Below are 18,464 nucleotides of genomic sequence, written 5' to 3'. Positions count from 1 at the left end.
AGGGACGCAACGGGCTACATCGTCCAAATGCTGAGCAAATTAGTTGGGAGGGAAGGCTGTCCAAACCCCTGAGAAATGGACAGGGCACACAGGTCACTCCAGCCTAAACTGGGGAGCAGCCGAGGGCAATAATTGCAAAGCTGCAGCTGTTCCAGGACTGGGAAAAAATCCTGAGGCAGGCCTGACAGACGAAGTCATGCTTGTGGGAAGGGCACAGAATCAGGCTGTACAAGGACATTGGGGCGGACTTGGCAAAAAAGAGGGCCAAATTCAACAGAGCGAAATCGCCGCTTGACAAAAAAGGGGTGCGATTCGGCATGCTATTCATGGCCAGACTCTGGGCGATATAGACCATAGAACATAGAACAGTACAGCACAGTACAGGCCCTTCGGCCCACAATGTTACGCCGACCATTTATCCTAATCTAAGATCAACCTAACCTACACCCCTTCAATTTACAGCTGTCCATGTGCCTGTCTGAGAGTCGCTTAAATGTCTCTAATGACTCTGACTCCACCACCTCTGCTGGCATTCCACACATCCACCACTCTCTGTGTAAAGAACCTACCTCTGACATCTCCCCTATACCTTCCCTCCAATCACCTTAAAATTATGTCCCCTCGTGACAGCCATTTCCACCCTGGGGAAAAGTCTCTGGCTATCCACTCTATCCATGCCTCTCACCACCTTGTACATCTCTATCAAGTCACCTCTCTGCCTCCTTCACTCCAGTGAGAAAAGCCCTCGCTCCCTCAATCTTTCTTCATAAGACATGCCCTCCAGTCTGGGCAGCATTCTGGTGAATCTCCTCTGTACCCTCTCCAAAACATCCACATCCTTCCTATAATGAGGTGACCAGAACTGGACACAATATTCCAGAGGAAAGAACATTACTTCGGCACCCCGGCGGAGGCCGAGGAGTTCGTAAAAACGAACAACCTGGAGGGAGAGCAGACACGGCAGGGGTGAAAGTGGCAGAGACAGAGGAAGAAAGGGAATGAGAGTGGAGGACGGACCAAAAACAAAGACTGTAACATGGACTATGTTTTTGCGCGGGACTGTGCTGCCTCATTTTCGTCTTCGTCTCTTTTCTCAGTTTGAAGATGGGAAACAGGGGAGAGGAAGCGAGAATAGAGGAAGCAGGTATGGGGGTAAAACAGGGCCAGGACTTGGCCAGCATGGGGAGGGGAGCACCGTATGAGCGAGGAGAGTTAGCACGGGAAGACAGGCAGTGAGGGAGGCTGCTCTCAGGGGAGAGGGACCGTCTGGCCAAAAGGTGGGGGTGGGGGAACAGGGAAGAAGGTGTTGAGAGAACACAAGGGGGGAACAGAGCGATGGGGACAAGGGGGGACAACAGGGGGAGAGGGGAACGGAGACGGGGAGGACGTGCAGAACAGAAAGGGGAAAGAAAGACCGATAAGGCGAGGCAACGAGACAGACACAGGCCTCGGCAGGCATGGAGCAGGGTGAGGAACCAAGATGGCGCCGCAAGTAGCCATTCAGGAGGGCCCCTGGGCAAAGGGAGGCCCTGGAGTGCTGGGGCGCACCCACGTGGCCTACACATAGTTGGCAACCATGCTGGGTGCCCCCTGGGCAAAGGGAAACCCCCATAGCACAGGGACACGACTTCACGGTGAGAGTGGCGACCGTGGCCATTTTGGGTGGACCCCGAACAAAGAAATGCAGGGGCGCGTTCACCAGGTAAATATGGTTAATCCCGCAGAACGAGGGGGGGGGGGGGGGTCAGAAACCCCCCACTAGGATTGTTACCTGGAACGTAAGGGGACTTAACAGCCCAGTGAAAAGATCCAGAGTCTTCGTTCACCTAAGAAGCCTGAAGGCCGACATACTTCATCGACAGGAGACACACCTGAGGGAGAAAGACATTGGGGCGAAGCGCTGAGCAGGGCCAACTCCACCTCCTCCTGCACAAGGCTGAGCCTAATGCAGCTCAAAGTGGTGCACAGAGCGAACCTGACCAGAACCCGAATGAGCAGGTTCTTCCCGGAGGTGGAGGATGAATGTGAGCGGTTCCAGAGGGGCCAGGCCAACCACACCCACATGTTTTGGGCTTGTCCCAAACTTGCTGGGTTCTGGGCAGGCTTCTTCGAGGCAATGTCTGATGCACCATTAATTGGACTCGAGTCGTAGTGAAGTTCCAAACAACAGGCTTTAATACGCTAGATGTGAGCCAGGCAGTGGTCGTACAGAGAAAGGCCGACTGCCAGCCAACACGAGCTCTTATACCGCGCCTTATAGGCAGAGCTACCAACCTCTCAGCCAATTGGTGGGGAGTCACATGACCAGCCACAACCAATTGGCAGAGAGGCACATGACATGCCTGGGCCAATGGGCAGCGAGGCTGCTGTACCAATGGCAGCCTGTTTCTCCGGTAACATGATCTCTCTAGCCATACTACCACAATGTCCAAGGTTGTGGGGGGTGAGGGTGAAGCCATGCCCAATAGTGGCAATCTCCGGGGTACCAGAGCAGCCAGAGCTACACATGGGGAAGAGGGCTGACGGCCTAGCTTTCGCTTCCCTAATGGCACGCCGGGGCTGGGGGTAAGGCGGGAGGGACCATACGCTGAGCCAGAGGGCCGCAGAATGTAAATAGGGGAAATTAAGGGAAGGAAAGGAATAAACACGACCAACAATGTTCATAACTGTTTATAAATTTTGAATACGCAAAATAAAAAGATTTAAAAAACAAAAACATTTTTAAAAGCACAAGTGAACCTCGCCATTGGGAATTCGCCCCAGTGGAGGCAGAGAATTGCCGAGGCCCCGAGAATACCGGGTCAGACCCGCTAATGAGATGCTAACGGTGTTTACTGTACGTGCGGAGTGGAATGCATTGATGCCGCTGTTGAGGTGATGGAGAATTGTGCATTGGCATGAAACCACGCCACGATCTTGGCATCAAAAATGATCCTCCGCCCAATCACGGTTCCCGATTCCGGCATCAGCCGACGGAGAATCCAGCCCCATGCCTTTGGTTCAGACTGATACAATGGGCTGGATTCTCCGATTTGCAGACTAAGTGCTGATGCCAGCGTGGGACAGTGGTGTTTTACGCCAGAACAAATGGCGTAACGGCTGGACAGTTCCTCCGTCTGATGAGGGGCTAGCAGCCACGCAGCGTAAAGCCCCCCCCCCCCCCCCCCCGACTTTACCTGCGGATACGGTTGGAGAATGGCCGGGTCTGTTGCCGCGCATGCACATGGCAGCCACGCTGTGCAACATGGCACCGGCCTGCGCAGACCCGGCCTACCAGATAATGCCCCCCTCGCCACCCCCCAGACTTCCCCTCCCCCAGCAGTCCCCCCAGCCATCCCCAAAGAATCCGCGGCCAGCGGCAAGGCTCCCCCCCCCTCCCCCGACTGAACCCCTTGGCCCATCGGGGGCGGAGCATCGGGGGAGGGCGTCCTGAGGCCGCCTATACTGCTTGAGGGCTATTCTTCTTGTGCGCCGTTTTTGAGTGTGCGGAGCATCACAAAAGCGATGCCGCCCCCAATTTCAGCGCAAACGGGGATTCTCCATCTGATCGCCGAACGCGATTTCGGCATCGACAACTGGATCCCACCCAATATCCCCCAGCAGTCTTCACCCAGAGCTAACACTGAGAAGGGTATCTGACTAAATCTTGCAGCTGGAAGTGGTGGTTCTTGTAATTCATTCCCAATTGTCACTTTACTGGTTAATAATTGAATATTTTATTGAAAATATCGAACACATTTGTTAAATTCCCAACTCCTCACCACATCCAGTTCTTATTGGTGACCCCAATATCCTGTCTCAGACAATCCGGGGAGTAATCAGGAAACCAGCTTTGGCATCCGGCCCCTGGGTGAACAATGATGTGGACAGGAACTGACTGCGATACATAGGATGGGAATGTCAGAAAAATAACTTTGGAATGGACAAAAGATCATGGTAAACAACAGGTGATAGGATGCGGTTAAATTTTACTGGATAATATAAAGTGACAGCTCCAAGGATTGGATCAAGTTCAACTGGGCTGGGCTATTGATTTTTGGAAAATCCTATAATTGGTGTGTTTTTATCAGTGTTAGCCAGATTGATCTTCGCATTCATCCAGATCTCTCTCTCCTGTACATGAAACCAAGCTTGGAATAATAAAGCTGTCTTAACCAGGTTCTTGTGCATCTGCTGAGCTGTCTATTAAGCTGAGCCATAACTAAAAGGGAAGTACCCCACATAAAAGCTGGCTCAATACTCAGGCCTTGGAAATGCTCCTACAAGCTATTAGCTGGATTACTCATAAAGGTCACAATAGGCATTTACAGAATCACCTCTGCCAATGTGTTGTTTATTTCGACACAAAAGTTGCCATAATCGAGAGCTGGTTCAGTGTCTTGGTGTTTACAGTTTGGGCTGACATCTCATTTTAGCGACATAGTCCCACACCAGTTGAGCAGCTTCCTTCGCCGTTCCCCAGTGGAAGGAAACCCCAGACCCCCCGTGACCGTAATTGTGCACCAGGCGCATCTGACGGCCGTCACGTTTCAGCTTCTCCTTTTCCAGCCTCAACGCTGCCCTTGTAGGCCTCAGACCCACTCCTTCAAATAACCTACGAGAGAGCTTGAGACTTGGTTCATAAAGACAGCACTCCTCAAAAATTGCCTTGCTGTCACATGGGTCAACAGACCTGCACCAATCGTCTTTCTGCCATGTTCCACCCAAGGTAACGCTGGTGATTCCTGGGAAGATGTAAGTGTCTCCGCCGTGAATACAGACAAAATGTTTCAGCCAAGGAGCATGAACTTTCTGGATTTGGCCCCTGACTGGATATAATTTCATATCTCCAGTAAGCGCCCTGGCTCCAATACCTGAACAGTTCACAATGATGTCAAACGTTCCGTCGAGTTCCCAGAAATCCCTGATCTTCGCAGACCGTAATCGGCCGCCAGCATTCTTTAACCTGAAATTAATAATTCAAACTTCATCAACACACAAACAGAATTCTACAGTCAGTAATAGTCAATAGATCAGTGGATAAAGAGGAAAGGATCACACAGGTTTCCCTCTCTAGTCTGTAAAGCCTATCAGGGATTACATTACTTGTCACTTGACTGACAGGGATTTATGCCTCTTCCCACTTGACTTTCTTCCCCAACCTTCTTCCACCCCTTCCCTGCAGCTACTGATATTCCTCCATTACTTCCCTGCCTGTTATCAACTACAAGCACTGGGTGAAAGTGACATTTGGAAAAATAATGGTCGACAAGCACAGTCAAAGATGATCTCAAATGAGCTAAATAGCATCAGAACCAGAAAAGGATCAGAGGTGGGTCAAACCCAGGCATTCAAGTGTTTGAAATTTGAAGCCTGCCTTAGATATTCTCAAGGGTACAGTGGTGACTCCTCTCAGTATCATGTGAGAGTTCCTTTAAGAAATGGGTATTTAAGAAATGTCCCTTTAAGAAATGGGTATTATCAGTGATGTCAGAGTGTGGGTGGAGTTGGGCTGTCTGTCAGCTTTTTACTTTCGTTTTTGAGCAGGCTGCAGGGTGTGCTTTCGTTTCGTTTTCAGTGTTGGAGCTGAACCCAGACAGAGCAGGTGCACTGCTGTTCTCTCTGCCATGAAAAGACTGTCTCTTTATCATTTGGTGAATTCTGAATTATAAATATTCTTAGTAAATGTAAACCTAATGTGCTTCTGTTGAAAGGTGTTTCTTCAGTCTTCTGGATGTTGTTTGGGAAGTTATTAAGGATTACTTAGTGTTGTATTCTTTGGGGGTTGCATTTGAATTGATGGTTGCTGAGATGTTCACTATGTTTTAAAAAGGTTAACTAGAGTTCATAGAATAAACATTGTTTTGCTTTAAAAAATACTTTTCCATTTCTGCTGTTCCACACCTGTAGAGTGGGCCGTGTATTCCCCACACCACAATCTATTAAAAGTTGTGGGTCAGGGGAACTCCATTACACACTTCGGGGTTCTCTAAACCCTGGCGCATAACAAATTGGGGGCTCGTCTGGGATAAAAGTCGATCTATTGGATTGGCTGAGTGAACTTAAAAACAGTGAGGGGTGAGCATATTGAGGTTGCTTATCGGGTGTGGTATTCCAGTTTAAGTAGGGAGTGTGTTGTGGACAATGGCTCTTTCAAAGGCTCAGACGTTTTTGGGGTGGAGACGGTCACACGCAGTACCTCGCGGACAGAGACTAAAAGCAGACTGTTAGATTCGGCAAAAACATTGCAGTTTACATTACCTGACAAAATGCGAAAAGATGAGGTAATTACGGCGGTGGCTAAGCATTTAAAGTTGCATGAGATACAGTTTGACTCATTGGAAATGGCAAAAATTCAGTTACAACTTAAACAAATGGAACATGAGAAAGAATTAAAGCAGCTTGAATACGAAAGAGAGAGAGAGGAAAAAGAAAGAGAGCGAGAAAGTGACAGAGAGGAAAAAGAAAGAGAGAGAGGAAAAAGAAAAGGAGAGAGAAGAAAGGAGAAAAGAAAGAATAGCCCTAGCAGAACAAAAAGAAAGAGAAAGGTAGATACAGACCAGGGGAAAAGATAAAGAGAGAGAGTTTGAATTTCAGAAAATGGCCATGAAACATGACAGTCAGTTAAAATTGGCAGACGTAAAGGGAAACGTACAGTTGGATGATAGTGATGAGGATAGTGAGAAAGAGCATCATAGTCGAAGGCGTGGTGGGGATCTTTTTAAATATGTCCAAGCATTGCCAAGCTTTGATGAGAAGGAGGTCGAAGGCTTTTTCATTTCATTTGAGAAGGTAGCTAAAGAAATGAAATGGCCACAGGACATGTGGGTATTACTGATTCAAACAAAGCTGGTAGGTAGAGATAGTGAACTGTTTGCATCACTACCGGAGGAGGTATCTGGGATGTATGAGGAGGTGAAAAATCCATCTTAGGTGGTTATGAACTGGTGCCTGAATCCAAAGTTTTAGAAATTTAAGAAAAGAATTTGGTCAAACATACATGGAGTTTAAAAGGCTCAAACAGAGTAATTTTAATAAGTGGATAAGGGCTTTGAAAATAGACCAAACCGTGGGCAGCACGATAGCACAAGTGGATAGTACTGTGGCTTCAGGGTCCCAGGTTCGATTCCCCGCTGGGTCACTGTCTATGCGAAGTCTGGACGTTCCCCCCGTGCCTGGGTGGGTTTTCTCCGGGTGCTCTGATTTCCTCCCACAGTCCAAAGACGTGCAGGTTAGGTGGATTGGCCATGATAAATTGCCCTTAGTGACCAAAAAGGTTAGGAGGGGTTATTGGGTTACGGGGATAAGGTGGAAGTGAGGGCTTAAGTGGGTCGGTGCAGACTCGATGAGTCGAATGGCCTCCTTCTGCACTGCATGTTTTATGTTCTATCTATGAAGCTCTCAGAGAAATTATGCTTTTGGAGGAGTTTAAAAATTCAATTCCTGATATAGTGAGAACTCATGTGGAAGAACAGAGGGTTAAAACTGCAAGATTAGCAGCAGAAATGGCAGATGATTATGAATTAGTTCATAAATCAAAGCTTAGTTTCCGACATCAGTTTCAGCCTGTGAGGGATAGAAACTGGGGACATGAGAAATATTCAAGCGATAAAGGTAAAGGTGATCTGATGGGAGATAATAAGGAGAGTGTACCTCAGATTAAAAAAGAAATCCAGGAGGGTGGAAAAGAAATGAAAAATTTCAAATGTTTTCACTGTAATAGACTAGGCCATGTAAAGTCACAGTGTTGGTGGTTGAAGAAAAACACTGTGAAGGCTGATGTGGTAAAACAGCAAAAGATTGTACATCCTGATCAAGAGGTGATTGATAAGAAGGTGCCAGATCTCTTTAAAGAATTTACTTTTGTGGGTAAAGTTTACTCATGTGTATCAGGAGGAAGAGGTAAATAAGTCACAATTTTAAGATATACGGCAGCTAGTCAATCTTTAATGGTAAGAGATGAGGTGTTTTGTAGTTTGGGAAGAATGTTGCGAGAAAAGGTGGTAATATGTGGAATTCAGGGTGAGAGGGGTAGTGTTCCATTATATAAGGTAAGGTTGGAAAGTCCAGTGAAGAATGGTGAAGTGGTAGTAAGAGTAATAGAGAAACTATCTTGTCCAGGAATACAGTTTATCTTGGGTAGTGATATAGCTGGATCGCAGGTGAGAGTGATGCATACTGTGGTTGATAAGCCAGTGGAAAATCAGACAACTGAAGTGTTAAAGAACAAATATCCTGGGATTTTTCCGGATTGTGTTGTAACAAGGTCGCAAAGTCACAGGTTAAGACAAGAGGAGAAATCAAAGAGTGAAGATGATGTTGAAGTGCAATTATCAGAAACGATTTTTGATCAGATGGTTGATAAAAAACAAGAACAGGTGGAGGATGAGGCGGACAATTTTAGTTAAGGAAAATTGGCAGAGTTACAACAAAAAGATGTAGAAATAAAACGGATGTATCAGAAAGCATACACAGAAGAGAAATCTGAGTGGATACCAGAGTGTTACCATAAAAGTGATGTCTTGATGAGAAAATGGAGACCTTTACATCTGCAGACAGATGAAAAGTGGGCAGAAGTTCATCAAGTAGTATTGCCGGTAGGGTATAGAAAGGAGGTGTTGCGAGTTGCATGTGAGGTACTAGTGGGACGAAAAGGAAAATGCTGGAAAATCTCAGCAAGTCTGGCAGCATCTGTAGGGAGAGAAAAGAGCTAAAGTTTCGAGTCCGATGACTCTTTGTCAAACCTAACAGACAGACAGAGTGGGAAAGATTTATACTGTGGAGTAAGAATGAAAGATGAGTCATAGCCACAGAAACCAAGGGAAACTGGGTGCTAATGGACACAGATACCAAGGAGAAAGAGTGTTAATGGCAGTCCCCAGAGAGGACAAAAGATGTGAAAGGTCAAACAGCAGGGAAACTAACATCAGAGGATGAACTGTAGGTGTGGGGGGAGGGGAAGGTGGAAGCAAAGAGGAGAAAGGTGCAGGAAAGGTGGATAAGATTGGGGAGGATAAATTAAATGTATATTAAGAAAGAAAGAAATGGTAAAAGACAGTTAAAATGAAATGAAAACAAATGGGTTGAGGTGGGGCTGATCATCTGAAGTTGTTGAATTCGATGTTCAGGCCGGATGGCTGTAGTGTGCCGAACCGGAAGATGAGATGCTGTTCCTCCAGTTTGCGTTGAGCTTCACTGGAACATTGCAGCAGGCCAAGGACAGACATGTGGGCATGGGAGCAGGGTCTTTTGTTAAAATGGCAAGCAATGGGAAGGCCAGGATCCTGAATACGCACAGGCCGAAGGTGCACAGCAAAGCGATCACCCAGTCTGCGTTTGGTCTCTCCGATATAGGGGAGACCACATTGGGAGCAGCGAATGCAATAGACCAAATTGAAAGAGGTGCAAGTGAAACGCTGCTTAACCTGGAATGAGTGTATTGGGCCTGGAATGTTAAGCATGGAAGAGGTAAAGGGGCAGGTGTTACGCCTTATGCGATTGCATGGGAAGGTGCCATGGGTGATGGGAGAGGTACTGGGTATGGTGGAGGAGTGGACTAGATTATCCTGAAGGGAACGGTCTCTGCGGAATGCTGACAGAGGGAGTGAAGGGAAGATGTGTTTGGTGGTGGCATCACGCTGGAGTTGGCAAAATGGCTTTGCATACGGAGGCTGGTGGGATGAAATGTGAGAACGAGGGGGACTCTATTCTTGTTCTGGGAGGGAGTGGAGGGGATGAGGGTAGTGGCACGGGAGATGGACCGCACACTGTTGAGGGCCCTGTCCACAACTGTAGGTGGGAAATCACGGTCGAGGAAGAAGGAACACATTTTCGAAGCACCGTTTTGGAAACTGGCATCGTCGGAACAAATAGAACATAGAACATAGAACAGTACAGCACAGAACAGGCCCTTCGGCCCTCGATGTTGTGCCAAGCAATGATCACCCTACTCAAACCCGCGTATCCACCCTATACCCGTAACCCAACAACCCCCGCCCCCCTTAACCTTACTTTTTTAGGACACTACAGGCAATTTAGCATGGCCAATCCACCTAACCCGCACATCTTTGGACTGTGGGAGGAAACCGGAGCACCCGGAGGAAACCCACGCACACACGGGGAGGACGTGCAGACTCCGCACAGACAGTGACCCAGCCGGGAATCGAACCTGGGACCCTGGAGCTGTGAAGCATTTATGCTAACCACCATGCTACCGTGCTGCCCCAAATGCGACGGAGGTGAAGGAGTTGAGAGAAAGGGATGGAGTCCTTACAGGGTGTAGGGTGTGAAGAGCTGTAGTCCAGATAGCTGTGGGAGTCAGTGGGCTTGTAGTAGATATTAGTGGATAATCTATTACCGGAAATGGAGACAGAAATATCAAGGAAGGGAAGGGAAGTGTCTGAGATAGTCCAGGTGAAAGTGATGGAGGGTGGAAACTGGAAGCAAAGTTGATGAATTTTTCCAGGTCTGGGCGAGAGCATGACGCGGCTCCAAAATAGTCATCAATGTGTCGGTAAAGGAGTTGTGGGAGGGGGCCCGGATAGGCCTGGAACAAGGAATGTTCCACATACCCCATAAAAAGGCAAGCATAGCTAGGACCCATGCGGGTACCCATTGCTACACCTTTGATTTGGAGAAAGTGAGATGAGTTAAAGGAGAAGTTGTTGAGAGATAGAACGAGTTCAGCCAGGCGGAGGAGAGTGGTGAACAACCGACCTGAACATCGAATTCAAAAACTTCAGATGATCAGCCCCACCTCGATCCATTTGTTTTCATTTAATTTTAACTGTCTTTTCCAATTTCTTTCTTAATATACATTTAATTGACCCCCCCCCCCCAATCTTATCCACCTTTCCTGCACCTTTCTCCTCTTTGCGTCCCCCTTCCCCTCCTCCCACACCTACAGTTCATCCTGTGATGTTAGTTTCCCAGCTGTTTGACCTTTCACATCTTTTGTCCTCTCTGGGGACTGCCATTAACACTCTTTCCCCTTGGTATCTGTTTCCATTAGCACCCAGTTTCCCGGGTTTCTGTGGCTATGACTCATCTTTCATTATCACTCCACAGTATAAATATTTCCCACTCTCTCTGTCTGTTGGCTTTGACAAAGAGTCATCGGACTCGAAACGTTAGCTCTTTTCTCTCCCTACAGATTCTGCCAGACTTGCTGAGATTTTCCAGCATTTTCCCTTTCGTTTCAGATTCCAGCACTTGCAGTAATTTGCTTTAATTATAGGTACCAGTGGGAGGTCATTTGGGAATAAGGAAAACTCAAACTAAAATCCAGAAACATTTTTATTGGCCTGGACTACATAAAGATGTAGTTAAATTTTGTCAATCATGTCACACATGTCAAGTGATACGGAAACCTCAAGCAGTGATAAAACCAGCGCCCTTAATACCCATTCCAGCATTTGAGGAACCTTTTACTAGGGTCCTAATTGATTGCGTAGGACCGCTTCCTAAAACAAAAAGTGGGAATCAATATCTTTTGACTATCATGGATGTGCCTACTAGGTTTCCAGAGGTCATTCCAGAACCTAATATTACAGGTAAAAAAGATTGTGGAGGAATTACTTAAATTCTTTACTAGGTATGGACTACCCACAGAAATACAATCGGATCATGGATCAAATTTTACCTCGAGGTTATTCAAAGAAGTTATGGATAGCTTAGGAATAAAACAATTTAAATCAACTGCGTACCATCCAGAATCGCAGGGAGAGTGAGAAAGGTGGCATGAGACATTAAAGACAATGTTGAGGGCTTATTGTCACGATTACCCAGAGGATTGGGATAAAGGAATTCCATTCGTATTGTTTGCAATTAGGGATGCACCTAATGAGTCAACCAAATTCAGTCCTTTTGAAGTAATTTTTGGTCATGATGTAAGAGCCTCCTTCTGCACTGTATGTTCTATATAACATCAGTACCGCTTAAACAGATTAAGGTAAAATTGGTGAGTGAGAAATCAGAATTTACATTACGTGTCAGATTTTAGGGAACGATTAAATAGAGCAGGTGAATTGGCGAGACAACATTTAAAAGTTGCACAAAATGTGATGAAACAGGTAGCGGCCAAGAAATCCAAAGTTTGTAGTTTTGCCAGTGGAGATAAAGTTTTAGTATTGTTACCAGTGGTCGGTGAACCTTTAAAAGCTAGGTTTTGTGGATCTTATCAGATTGAAAGGAAATTAAGTGAGGTGAATTATATGGTAAAAACACCAGATAGAAGGAATACTCACCGAGTGTGTCACGTGAATTTGCTTAAAAGGTACTTTGAAAGGGAACGAGAGAAAAAGGAGGTTTTAATGATTCTAACTCAAACTGATGAACCAAATCCAGATGACTATGAATTTGACATACCTCAAATTAAATTGGAAAACGAGGATGTTCTTAAAAATTGGGATAAACTGTTGAGTTACCTTCCAGAGGATTGCATTGAGAAAGTGGGACAATCAGCTTTTAATTCCAAACTGGATTTACTTAAAGGTTACTGGCAGGAACCTTTATCCGAAAGGGTGAAGGAGATTTCAGCTTTTGTGACTCCAGATGGTATATACCAATTTAAAAGTATGCCATTTGGCATGAAAAACGCCCCAGTCACATTTCAACAGTTAACTAACAAAGTCGGTTCAGGATTACTCAATTGTGCGGTATACATCAACGATCTGGTAATTTTCAGCCAGACATGGACAGAACATTTGAAACATATGATGGAGTTATTCGATCGACTTCAGGAGGCGGGTTTGGTGATAAACCAAGCCAAAAGTGAATTTGGAAAAGCCCAAGTCACTTTCCTTGAGGAGTTTCCGATACTCTCAAGACAAAGGGAAATAATTTCTTGGCGTGAGTGGATTTGATTGAACATTTGTGCAAAGGGTATGTAGAGTGATTGCTCCACTGATGGACTTGCTGAAGAAACATCAAAAATTTCAGTGGACAGCAGACTTTCAACAGGCATTTGACGGCCTGAAAGCTGTGATAACCAATGCTCCTGTGTTGGAGAATTGCAAGGGACTTTGTGATCAGATTGAACTAAAGTATCTGACTTTAAAGAGAAATGCCGAGGCGTAGAGAAATGGACGGATCGTGCAGAGACCTTCTTGTTCAAAGAGACTGTCAATCGAGAAAGATTTCAGTTGGAAAAAGAACTGAAAAAAATGGACTATACTATTATACCTGTTTGCGTGTGTTGTTTTTGTTTGAAACAAAAATGTATATTTACTGTGTGCATTTCTTAAAGGATAGTGAAAATGTGAAAAATAAAACCATTTTGAAGTTGATGGTTTATTTTTTTTTCTTGGGGGGAGGTGTCATGTGAGAGTACCTTTAAGAAATGGGTGCTTACTACTGCAGTGATGTCAGAGAGTGGGTGGAGCTGGGCTGTCTGTCAGTTTTTTACTTTCGTTTTAGGCAGTTTGCTGCAGGGTGTGTTTTAGTTTCGTCTTTTGTTTCAGAGCCGAAGCCAGACAGAGCAGGTGTACCGTTGATCTCTCGGCCATGAAAAGACTATCTCTTGATCATTTGGTGAATTCAGAATTATAAATGTTCTCAGTGGTGAATGTAAACCTAATGTTCTTTTGTTAAAACGTGTTCCTTTTGTCTTCTGGATGTTGTTTGGGAAGTTATTAAGGATTACTTAGTGTTGTATTCTTTGGGGGGCTGTATTTGAATTGAGGGTTGCTAAGATGCCCACTGTATGTTTTAAAAAGGTTAACTTGAGTTTATAGAATAAACATTGTTTGAATTAAAAAGTACTGTAAAGCTCTGTTTGCACCACACCTGTCGAATGGACTGCATGCTCCCCATAACCATAATCTATTAAAAGATGTGGGTTAGGTGAACTCCATGATACACTTTGGGGTTCTCTAAACCCTGGCCGATAGTAGTAAGCCTACTTGTGACAATAAAGATTATTATTATTATCCCTCTGTGCTGCAGTTTTCTGCAGTCTTTCTCCATTTAAATATTCAGCTCCTTTATTCTACCTACCCATTTTCCTCCACAATATTACAGCTGCCAAGTTTTTCCCCACTAACCTGTCTATATCACTCTGTGGACAATTTGTATCATCCTCATCACTTGCCTTCTCACCTACTTTTGTGTCAACCGCATGCTTGGAAATAGTACATTGACCTCCCTCGTCCAACTCATTAAATATATTGGTCTGAATTCTCTATTTGGGAAACTGTTCCCTCACCAGAGATGAATCACCTCTGATTTGCGCAAGCATTGGGAGCAGGAATCCAGAGGCGAATCACTTCCCTTGCCATGCAAACTTATGCTTGGCAGGGATTGCGAGGGATTCCATCGTGGGCTGCCAATTTGAGCGGCCCGAAAACAAGGTCTGACGTTTGTCCCCCTTCCCAACATAATAGCAACTACCACCACGGGATTTGCTGGTCACCTCCTCCCCACAGTACAAAGGTGTCCTGCTCCCCCACTAGAGACCCCCACAACAGACCCCCCATTTCAGAGACCCCCACCAGAGACCACCCATAAGAGAGACCACACCAGAGACCCCCATTAGACCCTCCACCAGGGACCCCCATAAGAGAGACCACACCAGAGACCCCCATTAGACCCTCCACCAGAGGCCCCCATCAGAGAGACCACACCAGAGACCCCCATAAGACCCCCACCAGGGACCCCCATAAGAGAGACCACACCAGAGACCCCCATTAGACCCTCCACCAGGGACCCCCATAAGAAAGACCACACCAGAGACCCCCATTAGACCCTCCACCAGAGGCCCCCATCAGAGAGAGACCACCCGAGGAGGGAGTCCCATACAAGGGACCCCCACTCTTTCGATATGTCAGAGGAGGCAGAGGCCTTGGTTAAGGAACACGGTCATGGACTCAGTTAAAGGGGCTCTGTGGAGACCTTTGTGGTTGTGGATGGGATGGGTTTGTTTGGGATGTCTTGTATACTGTATATATTTGTTGTAAATTGGGGTTTGCACATGTCAAATGGGGGGGAAGGGGGGTATTGGGGTCCAATGTGGTTGGGGCAGTGGTGAAAGTAATAGTAATGGAAATACATGGTCCCTGATGGGAAGTTGAGAAATGCAGGGGTATTGGACCTTGTTTTTTGCATTTGTAGCGGGATGGCCGAGGGATTTTATTTTCTATTTGTTCATTTCTATTCACCCTGATGGGGGTTACCTCAGAAGCAGCAAGGTTTTAGCTACGAATAGGAGTGCGGTGGGGAGAGGAGCTGCAGCCAGTTGGACCTGGTTGAATGAGCTTAGCTTGTTTGTTTGCTGGGAAATGGGGTTTGTGAGAAGGGAGCATTGTTCTCTGGGAGCTGATCAATAGGTTCATGGGGGTGTGGAGTGGGATTGGGGGAGGGGCGGGTTAGTTGTCTAACGGTGACCAGAGTTTTTTCTTTGCCTCGTCCTTTGGGAATGGTTGACAGCCATCTTGGGTGGGCCTTAGGCCTAGATGGGCAGCACCACGGTAGCACAGTGGTTAGCACTGTTGCTTTGCAGTGCCAAGGTCCCAGGTTTGATTCCCGGCTTGGCTCACTGTCTGTGCGGAGTCTGCCCATTCTCCCTTGTCTGTGTGGGCTTTCTCTGGGTGCTCCGCTTTCCTCCCACAAGTCCCGAAAGATGTGCTTGTTAGGTGAATTGGACATTCTGAATTCTCCCTCTCTGTACCCGAATAGGCGCTGGAATGTGGCGACTAGGGGCTTTTCACAGTAACTTCATTGCAGTGTTAATGTATCTCCATTGCACTGGTAATGTAAGCCTTCTTGTGACACTAATAAAGATTGTTATTAATATATTTGGTGTAGGTGCGGGATAATCCTTCATGGTGGAAATGGCTGACTCCGGGTTGAGGAGGAGGATGAGAGACTCCCTATCAGGTTCGTCACATGGATTATATTCGGGTGGGTGGGGGTTGGGGGCCCAGTAAAAAGGTCGAGGATTTTTGCTCACCTCAGGAATCTAAAGGCCGATGTGGTGATTATGCAAGAGACTGGCTTGTGAGTGAGGGACCAGACCAGACTCCGGAGGGAATTGGTGAGCTCGATATTTCCCTTGGACTGTGACAGTCGGACCCAGGCGGTGGCAATTTTAGTTTCCAAGTGAGTTTGTTTTTTAGAGGACAGGGGCGTGGCAGACTTGGGTGGCAGGTATGTGATTGTTACTAGGTCATTGGTGGGTAAGTTGGTGGTATTGGTGGATGTATATGCCCCGATTTTGGACAGAGGAGGCATTCATAAGGAAGCTGGTGGTCTTCATTCCTGATTGGAACACCCACGAGCTAATCCTGGGTGGGGAGATTTCAACTGTGTTCTGGAACCAACAGCTTCTAAGCTGAAGCTGTTGGCTCCTCCAGGGTTAGAGAAGGCACTGTTCGCGTTAATGGAAGAGATGGAGAGTGGACCCGTGGTGGTTCATGCATCCAATGGATAAAGAATTCACATTCTTTTCCCCAGTTCATAAGGTACACCCCAGGATAGACTTCTTTCTGATGTAGATTGCTTCTTCCTGGGGTAAGTAAAGCAGAATATTCGGCTATAGTCATTTCAGATCATGCTCCGCACTTGGATGTCTTGGTTTTAGAGGTGGGCCCTATTCAATGTCCGGTGTGGAGGTTGGGGCGGGATTTACCGACTGTTCACACTGGTTTCCCAGCGACGAGGGTTGCTGACAACGGGAAACTACACAGAGAAACACCCGGCGCGCTGGTCGGTGAACCCACCCTCGATATAGGGCTACTGGCTGATATGGAGTTTTGCATTTCTAAGGCTTTAGATGAGTTTCTAGGTTTCAATGGGAAGGGGTCTATCTCTCCCACCACATTGTGGGAGGCCTTGAAAGTGGTTATCAGAGAGGAGATTATATCGCACGAAGTGCACATGGTTAAGGAGGGAAGTGAAGAGCGCTAGAAGCAAGTGGACGATATTCTGGACCATAGGTATTGGGGCAACCCTCCCCCTGAGCTCCTGGTGAGCAGGAAGAAGCTGCAGTTCAATCTGTAGCACACGGCCAGAGGCGGTGTTCGAGGGGGGAGAAGGCCAGCTGTCTTCTGGATCACAGGCTGAAGTGAGCCTCAGGAGATTATTCAAGTCAGGGGCTCGAGCGGCAGGCTGGTGTCCACACCCAGGTAGAGTTAACGGGTCTCATAAGAATCTTTACACTCGGAGCCACCAGTAGGGGGGGGGGGGGGGGGGGGGGGGGTCGGATATGATGGCCTTTTTGGAGGGTTTGCTATTTCCTATGGTGGGGAGGAGGTGCGCGAAGTGCTGGAGCAATGACTAATTCCTGGGGAAGTCTTAGCAGCTTTAGAGCGGGTGCATACAGGTAAGGCTGCAGGGCTGGATGTGTTTCTGGTGGAGTTTTATAAGACGTTTGCCAGTCAGTTGGTCCCATTGCTGGTGGACATGTCTTTGACCTGGAACTCCCTTCCGGTGACACTAATTCAAGCATTCTGTTGAAAAAGGATAAGTATCCTGTGGAATGTGGGTCGTACCGTCATATTGCATTGCTGAATGTTGATGCCAAGTTATTGGCTAAGATGCTAGTGATGAGGTTGGAGCCCTGTCTCCCTGGGTGAGAGGTGAAGATCTGACAGGATTTGTGAAGGGATGGCACCTGTTGTCCAACGCCTGCTGACTGTTTAACGCAGTTCTCTCCCCTCCTGTGGGGCCTGATTCAGAGGTGGTTGCGTTTTTGGATGCCGAAAAGGCGTTTGAAAAGGTGCAGCAAACATAGAACATAGAACATTACAGCGCAGTACAGGCCCTTCGGCCCACGATGTTGCACCGTCCTGTGAAACCCTTCTAACGTCCCTCTACACTATTCCCTTATCGTCCATATGCCTATCCAATGACCATTTGAATGTGTTTAGTGTTGGCGAGTCCACTACTGTTTCACACAGGGCATTCCACGCCCTTACTACTCTCTGAGTAAAGAACCTACCTCTGACATCTGTCCTATATCTATCTCCCCTCAATTTAAAGCTATGTCCCCTCGTGCTGGACATCACCATCCGAGGAAAAAGGCTCTCACTGTCCACCCTATCTAATCCTCTGATCATTTTGTATGCCTCAATTACGTCTCTCTTAACCTTCTTCTCTCTAACAAAAACAGCCTCAAGTCCTTCAGCCTTTCCTCATATGATCTTCCCTCCATACCAGGCAACATTCTTGTAAATCTCCTCTGTACCCTTTCCAATGCTTCCACATCCTTCCTATAATGTGGCGACCAGAACTGCACACAATACTCCAAATGCGGCCGCACCAGAGTTTTGTACAACTGCAAAGGTGCAGCAAACATAGAACATAGAACATGACCTCATGGCTCCGAAACTCAATTCCTCTACCAATAAAAGCTAACACACCGTACGCCTTCTTAACAACCCTCTCAACCTGGGTGGCAACTTTCAGGGATCTATGGACATGGACACCGAGATATCTTTGCTCATCCACACTACCTGTTTACAGCTATGTAGATATTTAGTTTTGGACCA

At 46.8% G+C, this 18,464-nt stretch overlaps 1 protein-coding gene across 1 annotated transcript in view; it reads right to left on the bottom strand.

Moving 5' to 3' along the window:
- Nucleotides 1–4,296: 4,296 nt before the first annotated feature.
- Nucleotides 4,297–18,464, bottom strand: part of ddo (D-aspartate oxidase) — a 216,476-nt gene continuing 202,308 nt past the window's right edge. The window contains exon 5 of the mRNA XM_038799170.1: nt 4,297–4,945. Within this exon, the coding sequence (XP_038655098.1) occupies nt 4,387–4,945 (559 nt within the window). The 3' untranslated portion in view covers nt 4,297–4,386. The remainder of the gene's footprint in view (nt 4,946–18,464) is intronic.

This window comes from Scyliorhinus canicula, chromosome 6 (genome assembly GCF_902713615.1).
Source record: "Scyliorhinus canicula chromosome 6, sScyCan1.1, whole genome shotgun sequence".
NCBI lineage: Eukaryota > Metazoa > Chordata > Chondrichthyes > Carcharhiniformes > Scyliorhinidae > Scyliorhinus > Scyliorhinus canicula.
This window is presented reverse-complemented; position numbering and strand designations above follow the sequence as displayed.